Genomic DNA, 23,384 nt, shown 5'->3' on the forward strand with positions numbered 1-23,384 from the left:
CTGAAATAAAAAAATAAAATAAAAATTAAGAAAAAAATTGCTAAAATGTGTGAACTTCTGCTCCTGACCATGATAAAATAGTATAGACAAGATTTACACCTGACATAACCAACAACTGATGAAAGATATATAAAACAATAGTTTACAAGATGCCAAATATCAGGCCACAAAGTGGCCTTTTTGAAGTGGGAGAACTTACTGTGAAGGGCTCTACATTGCTCCAACTTACTGCCTTGAGAAAATTTCCATATCATGGTACAAGGAAAGAAAATCCATGAAAAGCCTGTGTATTCCTTAAGTGTTTAAAGACAAAGGAAGTGAGAATTACTAGGACAAAGTACTGAAGAACAGAGAAATAGAAAGAGAGAAAACTTTAGATCTTTGCAAGGTTCTCTTTATTAAAAGGTTTTCCTCTTAATATAAGGAATATAAAGTTGAATATAAAGTTTTTCTTATTCAACTGAGCAGTAGTCTGCATATATGTGTGAGGAAATTGTCCAGGGCTAGACTAAAGAACCACATGAGAGTACAAAAAGTAATTATATCTGGAACTTTCACAGGGCAGGGAACAGGGTTTCTTCTTCATAGCAAGACTAGGAAAAAAACCCCTCAAATCTGATGGGGCATCAGTAGGGTACATGGAAGAATCATGTCTCAGTACTGGAAATAGTGGAAATAGTCCTACATTTGACATTGTTCCAGTTCTGTTTAACAAAGCTTAAAAATAAGACCCAAAAGGATCAAACTGTTTCCCAGTAATTTAAGTATATTCCATAACAAATTTCCAGTGTATATATGAAAAGAAAAGTATCCAGCATTTTAAAAGGCAAATTTCAGTGTGAGGGAGCAAATAAAACATAGCATGGCTCATGCCTGAAATCCTAGCTATTCAGGAGGTTGAGATCTAGAGGATTATGGCTTGAAACCAAGGCAGGCAGAAAAATCCATAAACCAGCAAATGTAAGGATGGAGGCGTGGCTCAATTAGCAGAGAATCAGCTGAGCAATCAAGCTAAGGAAACATGAGGGCCTGAGTTTAAATCCAAATATCAAGGAAAAAAAGGCCTCAAATTCAAATAACATTAAATGTGAATGAATTCAATAACCTCATCAAAAGGTGGATATTGTTAGAATAGATGAAAAGACAAGCTCCAACTATATAATATATACAGGAAATATTCAGGTAAGTAAATTAGAGGTAAAAAGATATATATCATATCAACAGCAATCATGTGAGAATTGGAAAATTATACTGGTATAATAAATAATAGACTGGGCTGGGAAGGTGGCTCAGTGGTAGAGCGCTTGCCTTGCATGCGTGAGGCCCTGGATTCGATTCTTCAGCACCACATAAACAAAAAGAAAAAAAGCCGGAAGTGGCACGGTGGCTCAAGTGGTAGAGTGCTAGCCTTGAGTTGAAGAGCTGAGGAACAGCACCCAGGCCCAGAGTTCAGGCCCCACGACTGGACCCCCCCCCCACAAAAAAAATAAATAATAGACTATAAAACGAAACTATTGCTGGATATAAACAGAGACATTTATAATGCTAAGAGGTCAATGAATCAAAAAAGTATAACAATTCTAAACATAGCACTTAAAATACAAAAACTATTTCAGGAGGTAGACATAGGGAAAATTTGAGGCCAACTAAGAAAAATGGATAGTGAACCTCCTTTTCAAATAAAAAAATGTGGGTGTGATGGTGTATGCTTGTCATCCCAGCTAGATGAGAGACGCCAAGTAGGAGGGGATCATGATCCAGACCAGCATGGGCAACAAATACAAGATTATGCCTGAAAACTAACAAAAAGGGCTGAGGGCCTAACCCAAGTCAGAGAGTGTCTGCCTAGCAAGTGTACGGTGCTTAGTTCAAAGCTCAAAGAAAGAAAAAGAAAGGCACAAAAAAGAGGCAAAAATAAATACAAGTCATGAAAGAAACAGACAAAAATCAATAGTTATGCATTTCCGAACCTTCTATTATTTAGGAAGAATATATCTCCTTAAATAGGCAGAAGGTAGAAGGTAAATAAAGAAAGCCAGGATGTGAATATAAGAAACCAGCTAGTCTTAATAGTCATCAATAAAACAAAACTTCTCATAATGGGTATAGTGGTTCATTTCTGTAATCACAGCATTGAGGAGGTACAGGGAGGAAGTTTGAGTTTATGGTTAGCCTGGACTAGTTGAAAATCCACAGATGTTTACGATTAAAATGTATCTGGGTGATTTTAGAAGTATGATTCCACTTGTTAATAATATAATGGTATGTCTGTCCATTCTGGAAGACTATCCAGATCCTATTTCCCTAAATGCTTAAACTGTGTTACATCAACATTAACTTATTATAAAACTTGCATGATTTTAAATAATAATAGGATACCTGTGTTTTGAATTCCAGAATGTTATTTCCTGGGTTAATTCTTCCTAGTAATATCAAATCTTTTATCTGCATATTTCTCTTTTTAGGAGCTGTGGTATAGTTTAAAGGCTTTTTCGTAGTATGCTGGTTGCCAGACCCAGAAGTAGGAGAGATTTGGGTGTTATTTAAATGTGGAACAGCAGAAGATGGCTTTTTAAGGTATGTTTTCATCTGATGTGCAGCATCAGTGCCTAGGGCAGCAACCCTTTGCTGTGCCAGGGACTCCGATACCCCTCCAGATAGTTGGTGGGGAGCTGTTTTCCTGTTTCTTCTTTCTGGATCACATTGGGAAGTGTCATAGTTACTGTCAACAGCTGAGGGACAGACATCATTTTGAGAAAGTATGCTTGTGTACTCTGAAATACTTAATGTGCCATATTTTATGGTCGAAGTATACAATCCATGGTCTTTGGCTATAGCTTCTGTAAGATCATTTTCTTTTTGTGAATTTTCTGCTTGAGCAATAAAAGCAACAGTTTGGGATGGTAATTCAATCTTATCAGTGCCATCCAAATGTCTGGATTTTGGTAAGTCATCTAACATAGAATTATTGACAATTCGTTTAGAATTCATCTCAGTTCCAGAAAATTCTTCTTCTCTTACTACCTCTGGGTTTAGACAAGTGTTAGCATTTTGGCTATCATTCCAAGTTTTCAGGGACAATGATGTTTCTTGCATGCTTCTACAGGCAAGGTTGACAGCAGAAAGTGAATCAGATTGGAGATGCACTGAATTTTCCAGACTGGTAAGCTTTTTGTTGTCCTTTTTACCAGAGATGTCTGAACCGGATGGCAATGTTCTTAAAGAAAAGGATGTCACATTCTTACAGCTTTGAATTTTCTGTCTTATTATTTTCTGCCTTTTTGCTGCAAGCAAAAGGCTCTTTTGTCTTGTGGCCAAGTTAGCTAGTTGTTCTCTCAGGGCTCCATGCTTAAATGATTCTATAGATACTCTATAGAATGAAAAAAAAAACAAAACAAGAGAAAATATAAATACAATAGGAAATTTTCTATAGCAGTCATTTACGAATTAAAGATACTCTGGCCAGGTGCCAGTAGTTTACACCTGTAATCCTAGTTACTCAAGAGCCTGAGACTTGAGAATTGTGGTTCCAAGCCAGCCCAGGCAGGAAAGTCTGTGAGACTGTTATCTCCAATTAACTACCAAAAAAGGTGAAAGTGGCACTGTATCTCAAGTGAGAGTGCTTGGCTTGAGCAAAAGAGCTTAAGTTCAAGCCGCAGGATCAGCAGCCCCCTCTCCACCCAAAGAGATTCTGCCTCAATTTAAATCAGCTTGAAGTATACAAACGTCTACTTTTTAAATGTATTTCCTTTGAAAAAAGGTTACTATTATTCCAAATAGGAGTTTGCCCTTTTTAAAAATGATGTGATAATGTGCTTATTCAGGTTTATGTTCATTTCATTGTTTCTCTGATGTGCATGAACCCTAAAAATGAAACAAAACTTTGTACTCTAGATACCTGCTAGTCTTTGGTTGAAAACTGGTGGCTAAAGAGGAACATAAATCTTTTTTTATTTTTTGTGGTACTGGGGCTTGAACGCAGTGCCTTATGCTTGCGAAGACAGCACTGTACCACTTAAACCACACTCTATCCCTTTCTGCACTGGTTATTTTGTGGTAGAGTCTTACTTTTTGCCTGAGCTTGTACTTAGATGGAAATCTGCCTATTTTTAGGCTTTCTAATATAGCTGGGATGACAGATATTGTGATCCTCCTAGTTTCAGCCTCCCATGTAGCTAGAAAAACACATACACACCAATTTACCCAGCTATGGGCTGAGAAGGGGTTTCACATATATTAGTTGAAGTGGCCTCAGGCTTTAATTTTCACCTCAGCCTCCCAAGAAGCTAGGTGAGCCACAGCACCCAGATCAAGATCATCCTTTTTTAAAAAGACCACTATTAAAAAATTATCTTCAAGCCGGCACCAGTGGCTCATGTCTATAATCCTAGCTATTCAGTAGACTGAGATCTGAGGATCACGGTTCAAAGCCAACCCGGGCAGGAAAGTCTGTGAGACTCTTATCTCCAATAAACCACTAGGAAAAAATGCAAATGGTGCTGTGGCTCAAGTAGTACAGTGCTCGCTTTGAGTTGAAGAACACAAGGACAGTGTCCAAGCCCAGTGTTCAAGCCCCATGACTGACAAAAAAAATTATCTTCTAGTAGTTGTACAAAGGAGTTGCCATTCAACAAAGCAATTAATGAATACAATGTGTCTTGAATAATAAGATCACTGATTTTTAAGCAGAGTTGTCTTACCTGCTTAAATTGGAATGACATAATAGGAAGTAAAACTTAGGAGTAAGTTCTACCTAGGTTCCCTTAATAATACAAGCACTAGATTGTTTTATAAATGATCATACCTCAACTAGACCTGGGAAATGTTAGTCCATTAAGTAATTACTTATGATCGTACTTTGAATCTGAACCTTAGGTAATTACTTTAATTGTACTTTGAATCTGTTCCTAGATACTTTCAAGTTGAGGGGAACTACCCAGACAAGAATCATCCTGTGCATTTTCTCCAAGCCAAATTTCTCAGGATCTTGATGACTAAAGAAGAAGAAATGATCTTCAAGATATTAAATACTTTGTTTCCACAAGTTCCCAAACTATTTCAGCTCCAGGTTCTATTTATATTCTTAAAAATTATTGAGAAACTGAGAGGACTTTTATTTATATATAGATTATAGCTGTCATTTATAATTTACTGATTTCTAAATTAAACCTAAGAAAGTTGCCAGGTGCCAGTGGGCTCTTGCCTGTAATTCTAGCTACTCAAAAGGCTGAGATCTAAGAATTGTGGTTCAAAGCCAACCTGGAGAAAAGTCCCCATGAGCCTCTTATCTTCAATTAACCACAGAGAGACTGGAAGTGTGGCTCAAAGTGGTAAAGTGTTTAAGCAAAAGATCTCAGGACAATGCCCAGGCCCTAAGTTCAAGCCCCACAATTAACACAACAACAAAAAAGCTAAGAAAGTTATAGAGTTATTTTGGTGGTAAAAATGTCTGAATTCAAGGCTTTGCAAAGCAGTCGCCTGTTCTATCTACCATCTGAGACAAGCCCCTGGCCCACCTTTTTGCTTTTATTATCTTTCAAATAGGGTCTCACATAAGACCCAGGTTAGTCTGGATTATGATCTTATTTATGATTCCCATATAGCTGGGATAACAAGCATGTGCCACCATGCTCAGCTTTTTTGGCTGAGATAGGGTCTTTTGCCCAGGCTGGCCTCTAATCATGATCCTTCTGATTTCAACTGAATAGCTAGGATTACAGGTGTGAGTTACCACACCCAACCTAAGAGTTTTAAAACACAAGTATACATAAGTAAATCAGGTGATATCTGAAAAATTCTACTATGTACTTATTATTATAAAATAATTTCAACTTCAAAGACCCCAAGAATGGCTTCAAGTACCTGCAAGATTATACTTAAGAGCTTCTGTTTTAAGGAAAAATGATAGTATATAGATATTTTGCTATTCATATCAAAACACAGAGTTGTTGGTCCTGAACTCCCAGTAGGCTTTATGTTAAAGGTACTAGTATATGTAAGTGTTTTGCAGCAAGAAGAAGAAATCAGATCAGTGGAGATGAGGTGAGATGGCAGATTGTAAATGTGACTCCATGACAGAAAAACAAGTAACAAAGAAGACACTATATTTTAAAGAGAAAGGAAGAACACTGGAAATTGCGAACGAATTTGAAAACAACACAGAAATAAAGCAAAAATGGAAAAACAAAGTAATCACAAGCCCTATCCCCAGCTCCCCAGGAGTGAGCGGACCTGAAGACACAGCAACAAGGTAATCCAGATAACCTTAGAGACAAACTTATAATTCTAGATGTAGCATTAAGTCCACATTACCTGCAAGACTTAAACACAGTTCAGGATTTTGTGAGACTTACTACTCCATTGTAGAAGGCTAGCTTTGCCCGTTCTCTCCCTTCCCACCCCCCCCCAAAAAAAGACATTTTGTTAGTCTTTTGACTGCTCTAGCAAGATAGCATTTTGGGATGGAGACCTAAGACCAAACTACTCTGGGACATTGTGAAAAACAGCAATAAACAAGGCTCAGGTATGATCCTGCTGTAAGAAACAATGGAGACTTCAGGCAACCAAGGGAATAATGGGTAGAGACTTTGCCCTCCTTTGTTAGGAGCAAATCTTACTACCTGAGAATAATGGCAGAAACAAAGAACTGAGTTCATGGTTGGTATAGTAATTGGCTTTCGGGACTGGCTTCCTGGTTACATGTGGCTTACAAGTGTGTTGGAAAGTCCTAAGTCCAGCCTTTCCTCTCAATTATGTGACTTCTGCAAACCCTACTGGGAAAGTGAATTGCTGGGCAGCCTCTGAAAATATTAGGACCAGTATGTTGGTGAGGGTTTGCTGTTACCAGGCAGGACTGAGAACCCTGAGTCTAAGCTCTTTGAACCATATGATAGTCATAGCTTTCTCCTCCAGAAGGGAATGTGAATTGCTGGGCAGTATATGAAAACACTAAGAGCTGCCTCTGGGAACAGCTTCCCAGCAAGGGTCTGTTGCCAGGAAGGACTCAAAACCTTAGGCCAATGCTTTTTGAACAATATTAGTTCCACAGCCTTTTCTCCATGAAGAGAGGTAAACTGGGCAGGGTCTGAAAGCACTGAGACCAGCAGGAAAAGTGACTCAATTCTTCAGTTTTCCCCCTGCCAGAACAGAAGTCAGTGTCTGCCTCCCATATTCTCTGCCATATTTGGGGGACACACTTGAGTTTGGGAGCTTGCCACCCCTGGAAATACAAACTGAGAAGTTTGTGGGGCAAATGTGAACCTGCTTGGTCTATAGCCAGTAAATTACCCGTGTTTCCAACAATGGTTACCAGCATACAAAGAAGTGAAAGCATCCAACAGCAAGCAACCAACCTTCTAACAGACTCCAGCCAGTTTACCTCAGTTTGAACAGGGCTGAGGTTCAGGGCTGGTGTCCTGAAATATGATGGCAATGATTGGCTGCTGAGCATATATTCAGCTGATAGTAAGAAATGTTACCTCAGACTGTGCACCACACTGTCCATCATGAACACTATGAATACTTCAAGTGGAGAATTAGAGGTGGTTACAATCTCTAAGCAACCACTTAGCAAATTCGAATATAGAAATAGGAAACAAGAAATATGAAAAAACAAGGCAATGGCTGGAAATGTGGCTTAGTGGTAGAGTGCTTGCTTAGTATGCATGAAGCCCTGGGTTCAATTCCTCAGTACTACATGAACAGAAAAAAACCCAGAAGTGGCACTGTGGCTCCAGTAGTAGAGTGCTAACCTTGAGCAAAATAAGCTCAGAGACAGTACCCAGGCCCTGAGTTCAAGCCCCAGGACTGGAAAAAAGAAAAACAAAAAATAAAAAAGGCAATATGACCTCTCTAAAACTCAACAACTCCTTAGCAACAAACAACAATCTTGAAAAAGGTAAAATCTTTTTTCTTTTTTCTTTTTTTTTGTCAGTTGTGGGGCCTGAGCTCTGGGCCTGGGTGCTGACCCTAAGCTCTTCAGCTCAAGGCTAACAATCTACCACTTGAGCCACAGCACCACTTTCCGGCCTTTTCTGCTTATGTGGTGCTGAGAAATAGAACCCAGGGCCTCATGCATGCAAGGCAAGCACTTACCACTGAGCCACCTTCCCAGCCTCATAGGCAAAAATCTTAAATAAGTAACAAATTGATTATAAAAATGACAAGAAAAATTCAAGAATACATACAACTTGAGTGAATACTAATAGACCACAAGACAACACAAGACATGAGGAATTCAATAAAGATATATAAATTCTGGTAAAGAAAATTAAACTTATGGAATAAAAAGATCAGTTAAGGCAAATAAAAATCTCAAGCTGTACATGAAGGCTTAGAATTACAATCTTAGTGTTAAAAGAAGGCATAGGCAAGAGGACCGTAAACTAAAGCTATTACCAGGACTAAGTATAAGATTCTATTTAAAAAATAATCAAAGCGAGGGGCTGCAAGTGTGGCTCAGTAGGTAGAGGGCTAGCTAATGAGCAAAAGTGGCAGGTACAAGTTCAAGTCCCAGTCTTGGACCTAAACATAAGAAGAGAAAATAAAGCCAAAAGAGGCAGTGGGAAGAGTCTGAGGACATAGGTCAAGTGGTAAACCCACATACCTGACAAGTGTGATGTCCTAAGTTCAAACCCTAGTACCAACCTTTACCAATAAAAAAAAAAAGCACCTCAGTTAAAAGCCTCTTTAGTAGACTGGATCAAGTTGAGGATATACTATTGGGGATTAAAGAAAGATGTTTTAGAACATTCAGACATCCAGATAAGGAAAAAAAATCAAGTTTAAGATCCTGTAAAACACCTCTAAAAGACCAAACCTATGAACTATGAACATAAAACCAAAGGCTTGAAAACAGATTCAGTAAGTTAGTAGCAGAAAATATTCCAAACTTTGAAAAAGAGATGATCATGCAGGTCTAGGAGGCTTTTTAAGACTTTAAACATATGAGATAGTAATCTTCCCAAGGCATATTATTATTAAAGCATAGGGAATATAGAACAAGGAAAGAATATCAAATATTGCAAAGGAGGAGCACCAAATTACATATCAAGGCAACCCATCAAAAGAATAGCAGATTTCTCAACAGAACCTATAAAAAAAAAGGAGAGCATGGAATGTTGTATTCAAGTCCTGAAAGAAAACAATTGCCTTTTTATATAGTTATAGTCAGCAAAGTTACCTTTCATAACTACAGGAGAAATTAACACTTTCCATGAAAAAAACACAAAAGTTCATGACCACTAAACAGCATTGTAGAAGTTATCTCAAATGATCCTACACAAAGATAAACATAACCAGGAAAATATGGAAGGAATAAGTCACCAGATGAGTGAGCAAATAATGAATAGGGAAGAATCAAATACTACAAAAATAATAAAATGAATTACAATATAACTTTCAATAATAACTTTGACAGTTAATAGTCTTTCTATCCAATCAAAACACATAGACTGGCCACTGGATTAAACCAAACCCTATCATGAACTGGCAAAGACAAACACATACTTAAGGTGAAAGGTAAGAATAAACTTTTCCAAGAAAATAGAACCTGAAGGTAATAGTAGGAGCAGCTACACTCATATCTCACAAATCAGACTTCATATTAAAAATGTCAGGAAAAAAAGGTCATTACATAGACAAAAGGAACAGAATATAACAACTATAAGCATACACAACAAACATGGGCACACTCAATTTTTTAAAGAAAGAAAACAATAATAGACATGAAAGTTGAGATATATCTATACCAATAGTAGTTTAATGTTAATACTACACTCTCAACTACAGATAGTTCATAAAACAAAAAAATCAACAAAGAAAGTTCAGAATTAAATTACATTCTAAATCAAATGGACTTATGAGAAATCTACAGAACATTTCAGCCACCAGCAGCAGAATGCATATTCTTCTCAGCTGCTCATGGTACTTTCTCTAAAACAGACATAAAGCAAATCTTAACAAACTTAAGAAACTTGAAGTAACTTGGTATATTATATCAGACCACAATGGAATAAAATAGAAATCAATATCAAGAGAAATGATTAGCGTTCATAGAAGAAATGGGGAAGGGGATATGAATTAAAAATTCCTATAATTTAATGGGAAAAAAGCTTAACATACCAGAACAATTGGTATCCAGCACAAGCAACACTAAAACAAAAGTTTAGCTGGGTTCCAGTGGCTCATGCCTATAATCCTAGCTGCTCAGGAGGCTGCTATCTGAGGATCACAGTTTGAAGCCTGCCTGGGCAGAAAAGTCCTTGAGACCCTTAATTTCAATGAACTACCAAAAACAAAACAAAAAAGAGCTGGATATGAAGCTGTGGCTTAAAGGTTACAATGTTAGCTCAGTAACAGTGTCCAGGGTCCTGTGTTCAAGCACTAAGACAGACACATACATAAAAATAGTTTTTGGCTTTTATGTCTTACATTTAAAAAAATCAGAAAAATCTCAAATAAGTAACATAGTGATACACTTTAGATTCTTATTAGAATATCAACAAGCCAAACTCCAAATCAGCAGATACAAAGAAATCATGAGATCAAGGCAGAAATCAATGAAATTCACTAAAATAACAATACAAAGAATCAATTCAACAATTATTTGTTCTTTGAAAGGATAAACAAGATCAATAAGCCTTTAATCAATCAAAAGAAATAGGAAAAGTCCCAAATTAACAAAATTAGAAATGAGAAATAGAAGGTTAGGATATGGCTCAATACTAAAATATTTGTCTAACAAGTATGACTCTGAGTATCAAAAAAGAAAAGAAAAAAATGAAATGAGAAATGGAATATCCCAATAAATATCAATAAACTTTAGAAGATAATTGGGGAATACTTTGAAATCAAATATTCTAATACACTAGAAAATCTAAAAGAAATGCATAAATTCCTAGATACATGTGACATACTAAAATCAAGCCAACAAGATATAAACTAACTAAACATATCTATAGCAGCAATAAAACTGAAGAACAGTCTCTCAACAAAGCAAAGTCCATGATGAGCTTAGCTGCTAAATTCTATAAGATATTTTAAGAACAGCAATGATTCTGAAGCCATTCCATTAAATGAAAAGATGAAGAGTATGAACCCAGTTTTACCTTTATACCAAAACTCTATAAGTATACAAGAAAAAAAATATAGACCAATTACTTGATGAACATAGAAATGACAATTCTATTTTTTTTTTTTTTTTGTCGGTCATGGGGTTTGAACTCTGGGCCTGGGCGCTGTCCCTCAGCTCTTCAGCTCAAGGCGAGTGCTCTACCACTTGAGCTACAACACCACTTCTGGTTTTCTAGTGGTTTATTGGAGATAGGAGTCTCATGGTCTTTTCTTCCTGGGCTGGCTTTGAACTGCGATCCTCAGATCTCAGCCTCCTGAGTAGCTAGGATTACAGGCGTGAGCCACTGGCACCTGGCAGAAATGACAATTCTTAATAAACACTTACTAGGGCTGGGAAGGTGGCTCAGTGGTAGAGCGCTTGCCTTGCATGCCTGAGGCCCTGGGTTCAATTCCTCAGCACCACATAAGGAAAAAGAAAAACGCCGGAAGTGGCACTGTGGCTCAAGTGGTAGAGCGCTAGCCTTGAGCTGAAGAGCTGAGGGACAGCACCCAGGCCCACAGTTGAAGCCCCACGACCGGACCCCCCAAAAAACAAACAAAAAAGAACATTTACTAAGCCAAACTCAAAAACATAAATATTTCATATGCCATGATTAGACTGTTTTCATTCTAAGGATTCAAGGATGGCTTAACAGATACAAATTTTTACCTGATATACAGCACATAAACAGTACCAACGATAAATAACACATGACCTTCTCAACAGATGCAGACAAAGCCATTGACAAAATTGACTATCCCTTCTTGATAAAAGCCTTGAAGAAGAGGAATGTGCATCAACATAATAAAGACTATATATGACAAATCTATTTCTAAAATAATTTTAAACAAGGAAAAATGAAACCATTTTCACTGAAGCATTATATAGAGTGCTTTAGAATCTTAGCCAGAATAATAATGTAATAGAGAGAAATAATTAAATACCTAGGAATAATTAAATACCTAGGAATACACCTAATCAAGGTGAAAAACTCCTACAATGAAAATGATAAAAATTTAAAGAAACTAAAGAAAGCACAGTAACATGGAATGACCTTCTAATATTGTGAAAGTGACTATAATACAGAAAATAGTTTACAGATTCAATGCAATCACCATCAAAATACCAATAATATTTTTCAGAGATTAAAAAAAATCAATCCTGAAATTCATATAGAAGCACAACAGACCTTGAAAAGCCAAAGCAATTCTGGGTAAAAACACAATAATACTAGAGGTATAATATTTGACTCCAAATTATCCTATAGCACTGTACTAACCAAAATACATGCTACTGGCACAAAGGCAAACATAGACTCATGGAATACAGAACCCAGAATTAAGCCTACATGATTACAGTATTTTGATCGTCAACCAAGGGGACAAAACTGTGTTTTGAAAACAAAAGCCTCTTCAACAACTGTTATAAGGAAACTGAATATCCAAATGCAGACTTAAACTAGACCCCTTTCACTCTACACAAAAATCAATTCAAAATGAATTGAAGATCCTTTTTTTTTTTTTTTGGTCAGTCATGGGGCTTGAACTCTGGGCCTGGACGCTGTCCCTCAGCTCTTCAGCTCAAGGTGAGTGCTCTACCACTTGAGCTACAGCGCCACTTCCGGTTTTCTGGTGGTTTATTGGAGATAGGAGTCTCATGGTCTCTCCTGCCGGGGCTGGTTTTGAACCGCGATCCTCAGATCTCAGCCTCCTGAGTAACTAGGATTACAGGCGTAAGCCACCAGCACCCGGCTGAATTGAAGATCTTAATGTAAGAACTAAAACTTGGAAATGACTACAGTAAAAAATAGGGAAAATATGTGAGGATACAGGCACAAGCAAAAACTTTCTAAATAGGATTCCAGTTGCTCAGGAAATAAAGGCAAGGACTGACAAATGGGATTGCATCAAATTGAAAGCTTCTGAACAGCAAAGGAAACAACTCTCAGAATAAAAAGAAAACCTCCAGAATGGGAGAAAATATTTGCCAGCTATTCATTGAATGATTCATTGGATTAATATCCAGAACACATAAAGAGCACCAAAAATTAAACACCCAAAAATAAGTAATCCAAAATAAATGGGCAAATGAATTAAACAAATGGGCCTCAAAAGGAGTCCAAGTTTATTTGGTCAGTTAATGCATAAAGAAATATTTGTTTAATTCATTTCATGTTAGACATGAAAGAAATATAAGTCAAAATGATAATGAATTTTATCTTACTCCTATCACCCAGAAAACAAAAACCAAGAACTATTGGTGACTGTGTGAGGACAAAAAGAAACCTTTACACATTTTTGGTAGAAATATAAACTTTAGCCCCTATGGAAATAGTATAGAAGTTTTCAAGAAACTAAAAATAGAACTACTGTATAATTTACTATACTACATCTGGGCATATAGCTGGAGAAATACAACAGTCAGCATACAGTAGAGATACCTTTACACTGTGTATACAGCAGCATTATTCATGTAAACCAAACTACAGTATCAGCCTAGGTGCCCAATAATAGATGAATATAGAAATATACACAATAAAGTATTTTAGCCGTTAGGAAATATACAATTATGTCATTTGCAGAAAAATGGGGAGAACTTGAGACCATCAAATTAAGCAAAATAAGCCAGACTAAAAATATTTCATGTTCTCTCTCCTATATGGAATCTAGACAAAAAAAAAAAAAGAGGAGGAAGTTAATATTAGTACAAAACAATGACAGCTTAGAGAGTGAATCCCATGGGAGAGAAGAGGGAAAAGAACAAGGTAATGGGAGTGATTTTATAATCAAAGTACTCTATGCATGGATGAAAATAATATAACGAAGCTTGTGGAAAATTGGTTTAAGCTGGGCACTGGTGGCTAACTCCTGCAATCCTAGCTATTGAGGAGACTGAGATCTGAGTATCACAATTTGAAGCCAGCCTGGGCAGAAAAGTCCCTATGACACTCATTTCCAATTAACCACTCAAAAACCAGAAGCAAAAGAGCTCAGGGACAGTGCCTAGGCCCTGAATACAAGCCCCATAGCAGACAACAAAAATTGGTTTAAAACAGGGCTGGGATGGTAGCTCAGTGGTAGAGTGCTTGCCTTACATGAGGTCCTGGATTTGATTCCTCAGTACCACATAAGCAGAAAAAGCCTAAAGTCGTGCTGTGGTTCAAGTGGTAGAATGCAGCCTTGACCTGAAGAGCTGAGGGACAGCACCCAGGCCCAGAGTTTAGGCACCACAACCGACAAAAAACCAAACAAATGAGGGGAGACGAGAAATAATAATAGAGGAGAATTCAAAGTATACTTTATTGATGTATGAGAATGTCACCATAAAATCCCTTTGTACAATTAAGAATTTTAAAATCATATTAGCAAATAACTTGCAACATAATATGCACAAAGTTGGGTAAAGAAGAAAGAAAACTAATAATGTCACATTTAAAACTATGAAACAAGGAATTTAGACAAAAAAAACCAAAGATGTTCTCTATGGTTTACTCATATCAAGAAACAAAATCCTTTGAGTTTTGTACCGTGTATCCTGTATATACATTTATCTAACTTGGGAGAGGAAGGGAATAACAAAAGGCTGAAACAAGGACACAGGATGATCCATTGCAACAATGAGACTTATAAGACACTATCTTGGAAATGAACTTTACAACTTCATGGGGGGAGAGGAGTAGGGTAGATGGGGGAGGTAAGGGATAGTAGGGAAAAAAAGGAGGGGATAACATTTCTCAACAAAAAATGCACTCATTACTTTACTCATGTAACTATAACCCCTCTGTACATCATTTTTACAGTAAAACAAAATAAAAAATTGTTATGGGGATATTTTATCTCTATATTAATCTGGATTGCACACCTAAAACTCCAGTTGATTGAGATATTTCATAAATTACAGGAATACTGGCTAACCATAGGACAAAAAGGAAAACTGAGGAAGCTATAAAATCCTCTAAATATATCCTTTAGACAATTATTATCTGTAGGTCATAAAATCTCAATTGCCTGATATTTTCAGGAAAATAAATTAAGAAAAAAATGCATGCTATTTATTCACCAAAGAGAAAGGAAAAATGGACATGAGATTTATAAATAAAAATTCAAAAGCCGATTTTCAAATACATTTAGAAAATCTGAATATTTAATAGCTATCAAATAATTCTAAGACAAGAATATAAAAGAAATATTTAGAAAAACGTAACTACAGAATAGAAACCATATATAACAAAATCATGAAAAACTAATAAAAATATTTAAATAAGAAAAAAGTGTTCTTAAAAAACAATGTAGAGGATGCTAAGAAGATGGCAGAGGAGAAGCTGGGGACTAAACAAGCTTTCCCGTAGAAATCAGTTTTAGTGTTCCAGTGAAAAGTCCAAGGCTAGAGAGTCACACCAAGTGTGCCATCATAGTACAGAGTTTGTCAGAGAGGAAAAATTCAGGCAGCTTGGTTAAGGACACAGATTTGAGCACTTGCCGGTGTTCACGGTGGCGGTAAGATCAACAGAGAGAGCACAGAGAGAGCGTGTGGGACAAAGGTGCCAGAGGCAGTGTGCAGGTGGATTCTACTCACCACCAGCAAGAATTGACAAGTAGCAGAAATCTTCATTCTGCTTACCAGAGACAGTCGCAGACTGTGGACCACCAGGAAATCAAGGGAAAGGAGTGAGTTCCCCCAAGACACTGTCACTCCTTCTCACAGAGCAGTGATGGGAAGGTAGCCCCTCCCCTACCACCAGAGAAAAACACCATCTTTGATACTGACAAAGGCCTGGCCAGAGCAGCTAGCAAGTAACTCAGGCCTTGGAAGATGATATGAGCCATTCAACAGGTCAAAAGAACCTCACCTGCTGGGCTCAGTTCCATCCAGGGGAAAGTTGCCCTTCCCAGGCAGAGAAAGCTCTGCCCACAGAGGAGTGACTTTCTTCACTGGGTAAACAGAGCCAGAGGCTGCCCCTCCCCACTGCAGCATAGGGAGCAGACCCAGCTAGAGGAGGGGGTAAAAGAAAAGCAATTGAAACTCAGTAAATATATGTTCTGAGAAAGGCTCCAGGCTGGGCTGTGTTGTGTCTCAGGAGCTAGCCCCTCAGGGAAAAGCTACTGTTTGATGACAGGCCTCAACCCTACCCACAACCTAGCTCCATCACAGCAACTCCAAGTTAGAGGAAACAGCCAATACTCAAAGCAGATCACCCTCCCACTGAACTAGCCTGGGAGGAGGGTCATAAAGTCCCTGATAAGGCAGAGCTTCTTTCTGCCTGCTCAAACAAACTGACATAAGAAACCAATCAAGCCACAGGAAAACCAAACACCACAAGCAAACCAGAGACTCCACTGAGAGACTGGTTATGGACACGGGAGACACAAGATTCCCCCTACCCCCCCAAAAAACAAAGAACTCTTTTTTTTCTAGCTAATTTAAATTTTTAAAAAATGGTTTTCTATTTTTTTCATCATTTTTAAGTGTGTGTGTTTATTTTTCTAATTCTCTTTTTACTCTTTTCTCTTTGGTCCTTTTTGTTTTCTTGTTATTTTTTGTATTACTTAATTACTGTTCTGTTCATCCCCAGATATATACCTGTCTTCGATTATTAGACCTTATCCTTCATTGTGTACATACTTAATTAAGATATACATTACTCATTTACAAACTCTCAGTCTTAACTCCTTTAATTGCATTATTTCTTTATACTTACATAATTTTTAGTGTTTTATTTTTACATTTTTTTATTTTTCTTTATTCCTTTTTTCTTAATCTCTCTTCCCCTTTCCTTCTATCTTTTTCCTCTCTCTGAATTTAGGTCTTGGTTATATTCCCTCTCTGACTTTCCCTTCCCACATTTCTCTAATCTTATGTTTTCACAATGCTCTCTAAACCTATTAATTTCTGGTCAGCTCACCCCTTTTTTGATTTTCTTAGTCCATTGATCCATAGTTGTTTGTTGTTGAACTAGATTGTATCTGTACTCATTTTGACTGTGTCAGACAATCTGTGCAACGACAGGGCTCTGGTTGATGCTTGCAGTGTTCTAGCTCGGAAATGGTTTTACTTTCATAATCAAATGGGCAGAACAAGCAGGAGAAACACAAGAAAAATGGCAAGTCCAGGTTTCTCAACTCCTACTCATGATAATCAGGCAGCAGAGCAGTTAATGAATAATCCAGAGAAGAGTTCCCAAAATATTCTACTAACACTACTGGTAAACATTCTGAATGAAAAGATTGAAAGCCTGCAAAGGTCTTTGTGTGAGCATTATAGGAAAATGTGTGAGTGTGATGAGGCTAACCACAGATTAATACAGGAATTGTGTGAGTGGGATGAGAATAAACAAAGATTAATACAGGCATTCATGGAATGCACAAACAGAAAGCTGGAGGAATCCATGGAGGCCACAAAGGGAATGCTAAATGAAGCCCAACAGAAGGAAAGGGAGTCTAATGAAACTATCACCAATCAACTAAGGGATTGGAGAATGAACACTGAAAATCAAATTAAGGAGATAAAGCAGTCCATATAAGATCTAGAACAAAGCTGCAACAAAAAATCTGAAGCCATTAAATCTGACCAATTAGAAGGAAAGGAAATGAAAAACAAAGTAGAAAGTTTTGACAGTAGGTAAGACTATGCAGAAGATCAAATCTCTGGGATTGAAGACAGCCTAGATATTGTAGAGAAAAAACAGACAAGTATTCAAGACAAATCCAAGAAATATGATAGATCTATTCAATATTCAGAAGATATCATCAGAAGGTGTAATTTAAGACTAATGGATGTAAAGGAGGGCCTAGAGACAGTCCTAACTCTCAATATTAATGACTTAACTCTCCAATTAAACAACACAGATTGTCTAATTGGATCAAAAAGCAATACCTGTGCCGTCAAGAGACACACCTTGAGCCAGGTGCCAGTGGCACATGCCTATAATCCTAGATACTCAGGAGGCTGAGATTTGAGGATCACCATTCAAAGCCAGCCAGGGCAGGAAAGTCCGTGAGACTCTTATCTCCAATAAACCACCAGAAAACTGGAGGTGACATGGTGCTCAAGTGGTAGAACGCTCGCCTTGAGCTGAAGAGTTGAGGGATATAGCACCCAGGCCCAGAGATCAAGCCCCATGACTGACCAAAAAAAAAAAAGTTCTGGTTCTCAGGATAAAGTTGAGACTCTTCATGAATTCCTCAAACTCCAAAAATAGATTATGGTTTACAGGCCAAACAAGAGATACACCTTGCCCACAACAACAAACATTCTGAAAGTGAAAGGCTGGAATAAATTCTACCAAGCAAATGGTCCCCATAAACAGGGGGGAGTTGCAATCCTAATATCAGATAAAAGACTCAAATTGAAATTAGTGAGAAGAGATAAGGAAGGTCATTACATACTAATTAAGGGAGCTCTTCTTCAGGAGGATATTACAATTCTATATGTCTATTCACCAAACAACGGAGCACCCAAATTTATCCAAGAAACACTATTTTCCCTAACATCACACATAGATCCAAAGACATCAATTGTTGAGGACTTTAACACGCACCTCTGGATAGAACAACCCTGCAAAAACTCAACAGAGAAATCTCAGATCTAAACAACTGCATAGACCAAATAGACTTAACAGACATCTACCAAATATTTCACCCAGTAGCATCAGAATACACGTTCTTCTCAGCAGCACACAGAACATTCTCCAAAATAGACCACATTTTAGGTCCAAAGCAAATTTGACCAAATTCAGAAATATTGAAAATATGCCCTGCATTCTCTCAGACCACAAGGGAATAAAATTAGAATTCAACACCAAATGTCATCAAAGAAAATCCTGTAACACATGGAGGCTGAACAACACACTGTTGAACCACCAGTGGATCATGCAGAGATTAGAAAGGAAATTCAAATGTTCATGATACTTAACAAAAATGAACACACAAATTACCAGCTCCTCTGGGACACAGAAAAGGCAGTACTCAGAGGCAAGTTTATAGCTCTGAGTTCCTACATCAACAAATTGGAGAGATCTGAAACCAACAATTTAACAAGATACTTGAAGCTGCTTGAAAAAGAACAAGCCAAACCCCAATCCAGTAGATGGAAACAAATAATTAAATCTGAATTGTGTGAATTAGAATCCAAAAAAAAACCATAGAAAGAATCAACAAAACAAAGAGTTGGTTCTTCAAAAAAATTAACAAAATTTACAGACCCTTCACAAATCTTATCATAATAAGAAGAGAACACACCAAAATAAACAAACTCAGAGATGAAAATGGAAACATCACCACAGAAACAACCAAGATTCAGAACATTATAAGGGAATATTTCTCCACCCTTTATGGTAATAAGTTTGAGAATCTGGAAGAAATGGATGAATTTCTAGCAAATATCCACATGCCGAAACTAAACCAAGATGATTTAAACCAACTTAGCCCCATATCAAGGATTGAAATCGAAACAGTAATAAGAGACCTCCCACCCAAGAAAAGCCCAGGACCAAATGGACTTACAGCTGAATTCTACAAGGTCTTCAAAGCACAACTCACACCAATACTCCTCCAACTCTTCAATGAAATTGAAAGTGAAAGTTCACTACCAAATTCTTTCTATGAAGCCATCATAACTCTCATCCCAAAACTAGGCAGGAACTCATCAAAAAAGAGAATTATAGAACCATTGCTTTGATGAACATCGATGCAAATTTCTCAACAAAATTTTGGCCAATCAACTTCCACAACTCATCCAAAATATCATACACCATGATCCAACAGGATTCATTTCAGGGATGCAAAGCTGGTTCACCATATGCAAATCCATTAATATAATTCATCACACCAACAAGAGCAAAGGTAAGAACCACGTGATTATCTCAATAGATGCAGAAAAAGCATTTGACAAGATCCAACACCTGTTTATGCTGAAAGCTCTGGAAAAACTAGGAAATCCGTGGAACATTCCTCAATATAATAAAGGCTGTGTATGACAAACCTACAGCCAATATTATACTTAATGGTGAAAAGCTAAAGCCATTTCCTCTAAATTCAGGAACAAGACAAGGATGTCCACTCTCTTCCTTTCTCTTCCATTTAGTATTAGAGTGCCTAGCTACAGCAATAAGACAAAATGAAAACATAAAGGGGATCCAAATAGGGAAATATGAAGTAAAACTCTCCCTCTTTGCAGATGACATGATCTTATATTTAAAGAACCCCATGGACTCTACTCCCAAGTTACTCAAGCTGATTAGAAACTTTGGCAATGTAGCAGGGTATAAAATTAACCCTCAAAAATCAATGGTCTTTTTGTATGCCAGCAAAGAGAAGAGTGCAGCTGAAATCAGGAAAGCAACTCCTTTTGTAATAGCCCCACAAAAAATAAAATACCTAAGAGTTAACTAAAGACGTGAAGGACCTCTATGATAAAAACTTTAAAAGCCTAAAAAACAAAATTAAGCAGAACTAAGGAAGTGGAAAAACCTCCCAGGCTCCTGGATTTGGAGGATTAACATTGTGAAAATGGCAATACTGCCAAAGGCTATCTACAAATTCAATGTGATACCTATCAATATCCCAACCTCATTCTTCAGTTAAATAGAAGAAGCAGCCTCAAATTTCATGTGGAACAATAAAAGACCTGAATAGCAAAAACAATCCTTAGCAGAAAGAACATTGCTAGAGGAATATCAATACCAAATTTCAAACTTTACTACCAAGGCATAGTAATCAAAACAGCTTGGTACTGGCACAAGAACAGATCTGAGGACCAGTGGAATAGAACTAAAGACCCAGAAATGAACCCACACATCTATAGCCACCTAAACTTCAAGAAGGGAGCTAAAAATTATAATGGAAGAAAGACAGCCTCTTCAGTAATAAATTATGTTGGCAAAATTGGTTAAACACTTGTAGAAAACTAAAGCTAGATCCTTATATATCATCCTGCACCAGAATCATCTCCAAATGGATCACAGACCTCAAAGTCAAAGCAGACACCCTGAAAACATTACAGAAAGGAATAGGAGAAACTCTCCTTAGCACGATGCAAAATTTTCTTGATGAAGACCCAGAAACACAATAATCAAAGAAAGGCTGGACAAATGCGATTGCATAAAACTGCAGTTTGTGCATGGCAAAGGACATAGCTAGCAAGATCAAGAGAAAGCCCATGGATTGGGAGAAGATCTTCACTAGCCATATAATGGACAATGGTCTCATATCTAAAATATACTTAGAACTAAAAAAATTAACCCCCCAACAACAAATCCTCATAGAAACAACCACCCGTTAATAAGTGGGCTAAAGACTTAAAGAGAGACTTCACTGAAGAGGAAATAAGAATGGCCAATAGACACATGAAGAAATGCTCAACTTTTCTAGCCATAAAAGAAATGCAAATCAAAACCATATTGACATTCCACCTCACCCCAGTTAGAATGGCTATAATCAAGAAATCTACTAACAACAGATGCTGGAGGGGATGTGGCCAAAGGGAACCCTATTGCATTGTTGGTGGGAGTGTAAACTTGTTCAATCACTCTGGAAAGAAGTATGGAGGTTCCTCAAATGACCACACAAAGCGGTTCCCCTATAACCCAGCAATCCCCCTTCTGTGCATTTACCCAAATGATCACAAACAAGGCCATACTAAAGCTACCAGCACAACTATGTTTTTTGCAGCATAATTCACCATAGCTAAGCTATGGAACCAACCCAGATGTTTCCCAGTAGATGAATGGATCAAGAAAATGTGGTATATATACAATGGAATTCTATGCTTCCATCAGAAAGAATGACTCTGCCCCATTTGTTAGGAAATAGGAAGACTTGGATAAAATCATATTAAATGAAGTAAGCCAGACTCATAGAAATATAGGTCCCATGGTTTCCCTTATTTGCAATAATTAGTATATGTCTAGGATAATCTTATCAGATAAGCTCAAAAGCTATGTACCATATAAGATGATGATAAGCAAATTGAACCCTAAGATAAGGACACAAGAGGGTTTTTCTTTGTTGCTGTTGTTTTTAATGTACTATGGGATTTTTTTGTTTTGTATGTTCTTCCCCCATGGTATAACCCCTGTCACTGTATTTGATTCCAGTGCCCTGCATCTTGTATATACACTTTTCTAATTTGGAGAGGGGAAGGGAAATAACAAAATGCTGAAATAAGGATACAGGTTGACTCATTGTAACAATGAGATGTACAAGACAATATGCTTTATGACTTTGGGTGGGGAGGGAGGAGTTTGGGAGGTGGGAAGGAGATGGTAGGGGAAAAACAAAGGAGGAGGTAACAGTGTTCCATACGAAATGTACTCATTACCTTAGTCATGTACCTGTAACCCCTCTATACAGTATCTTTACAATAAAAATATATACAAAAAACAATGTAAATATAGATATGGCCAGTATTTACAAGGTAAGTTAGAAGTATATAAAAACACAAAATAAACTCATTAATTAATTGCTTAGAAAGTCATCTAATAATAAAAAGAAAAAAACTGTATAAATTTTGAAGTGTGCCAAAGAAAGAAATTTTATCTGAAGGATTCATGATCAGAAAAGCTTTCATACACCTCTTTACTATAGACAACATTTTAAGATAGTAAACTTCTTTTCTCAATGTTTTAATTGGGAGGTCTTCTAGTTCTGAGGAGCTGAGATAGTGAACCCTGGACTTTTCCTCTGCCTGTTCTGGATTCTGACTTTGAAGTATATGTGATGTTCTGGCTTGCTACAAGCCTACTAAGAACAACTTCAAAGTTCCCTCCACCTCCCAAAAGTGCCAAGATGAGAATTAACCTTTAACATCTGGGCCTTTGGGGGATAAGTTTCAACTACAACAGCACTGTAGCTAGAAATGGATAAATCCTAGAAACTGTAAAACATTCCTTTTTGTTTTTACTTACCTGTACTTTTTGGCCAGATCATCCCTTTCTGCTTTCTGTCTGGCAAGTATATTATCCATCACCTCTTTTATCTCTAACATCTTCTCAATGTATAGTTCTACAAACATAGTAAGAATATAAAGTTGGTAATTTAAAGGATAGCAAATGTTAATTTTTTTCACAAAAGTTAAGAGCTACTGTTAATTAAAAAAAAAAAACAACAACACAACAGCCAGGAGCCATCGGCTCACGCGTGTAATCCTAGCTACTCAGGAGGCTGAGATCTGAGGATCACTATTCAAAGCCAGCCAGGAAAGTCCGTGAGACTCTTATCTCCAATAAACCACCAGAAAACCAGAAGTGGCACTGTGGCTCAAGTGGTATAGCACT

The 23,384-nt window shown here is 37.3% G+C and overlaps 1 protein-coding gene across 3 annotated transcripts in view; it reads right to left on the reverse strand.

The window, feature by feature from the left end:
- The window catches only part of Ankrd31 (ankyrin repeat domain 31), a 109,843-nt gene that overhangs the window by 11,225 nt on the left and 75,234 nt on the right, over positions 1–23,384 (reverse strand). For all 3 annotated transcript variants that reach the window (XM_070031365.1, XM_070031364.1, XM_070031363.1), the window contains 2 exons: positions 23,016–23,112; positions 2,380–3,370 (listed from right to left, as the gene is read on the reverse strand). In XM_070031365.1, the coding sequence (XP_069887466.1) occupies positions 2,380–3,370; positions 23,016–23,112 (1,088 nt within the window). The remainder of the gene's footprint in view (positions 1–2,379; positions 3,371–23,015; positions 23,113–23,384) is intronic.

The sequence above is a fragment of the Dipodomys merriami genome, unplaced genomic scaffold, assembly GCF_024711535.1.
Source record: "Dipodomys merriami isolate MVZ:Mamm:240054 unplaced genomic scaffold, mDipMer1.0.p SCAF_20, whole genome shotgun sequence".
Lineage (NCBI taxonomy): Eukaryota > Metazoa > Chordata > Mammalia > Rodentia > Heteromyidae > Dipodomys > Dipodomys merriami.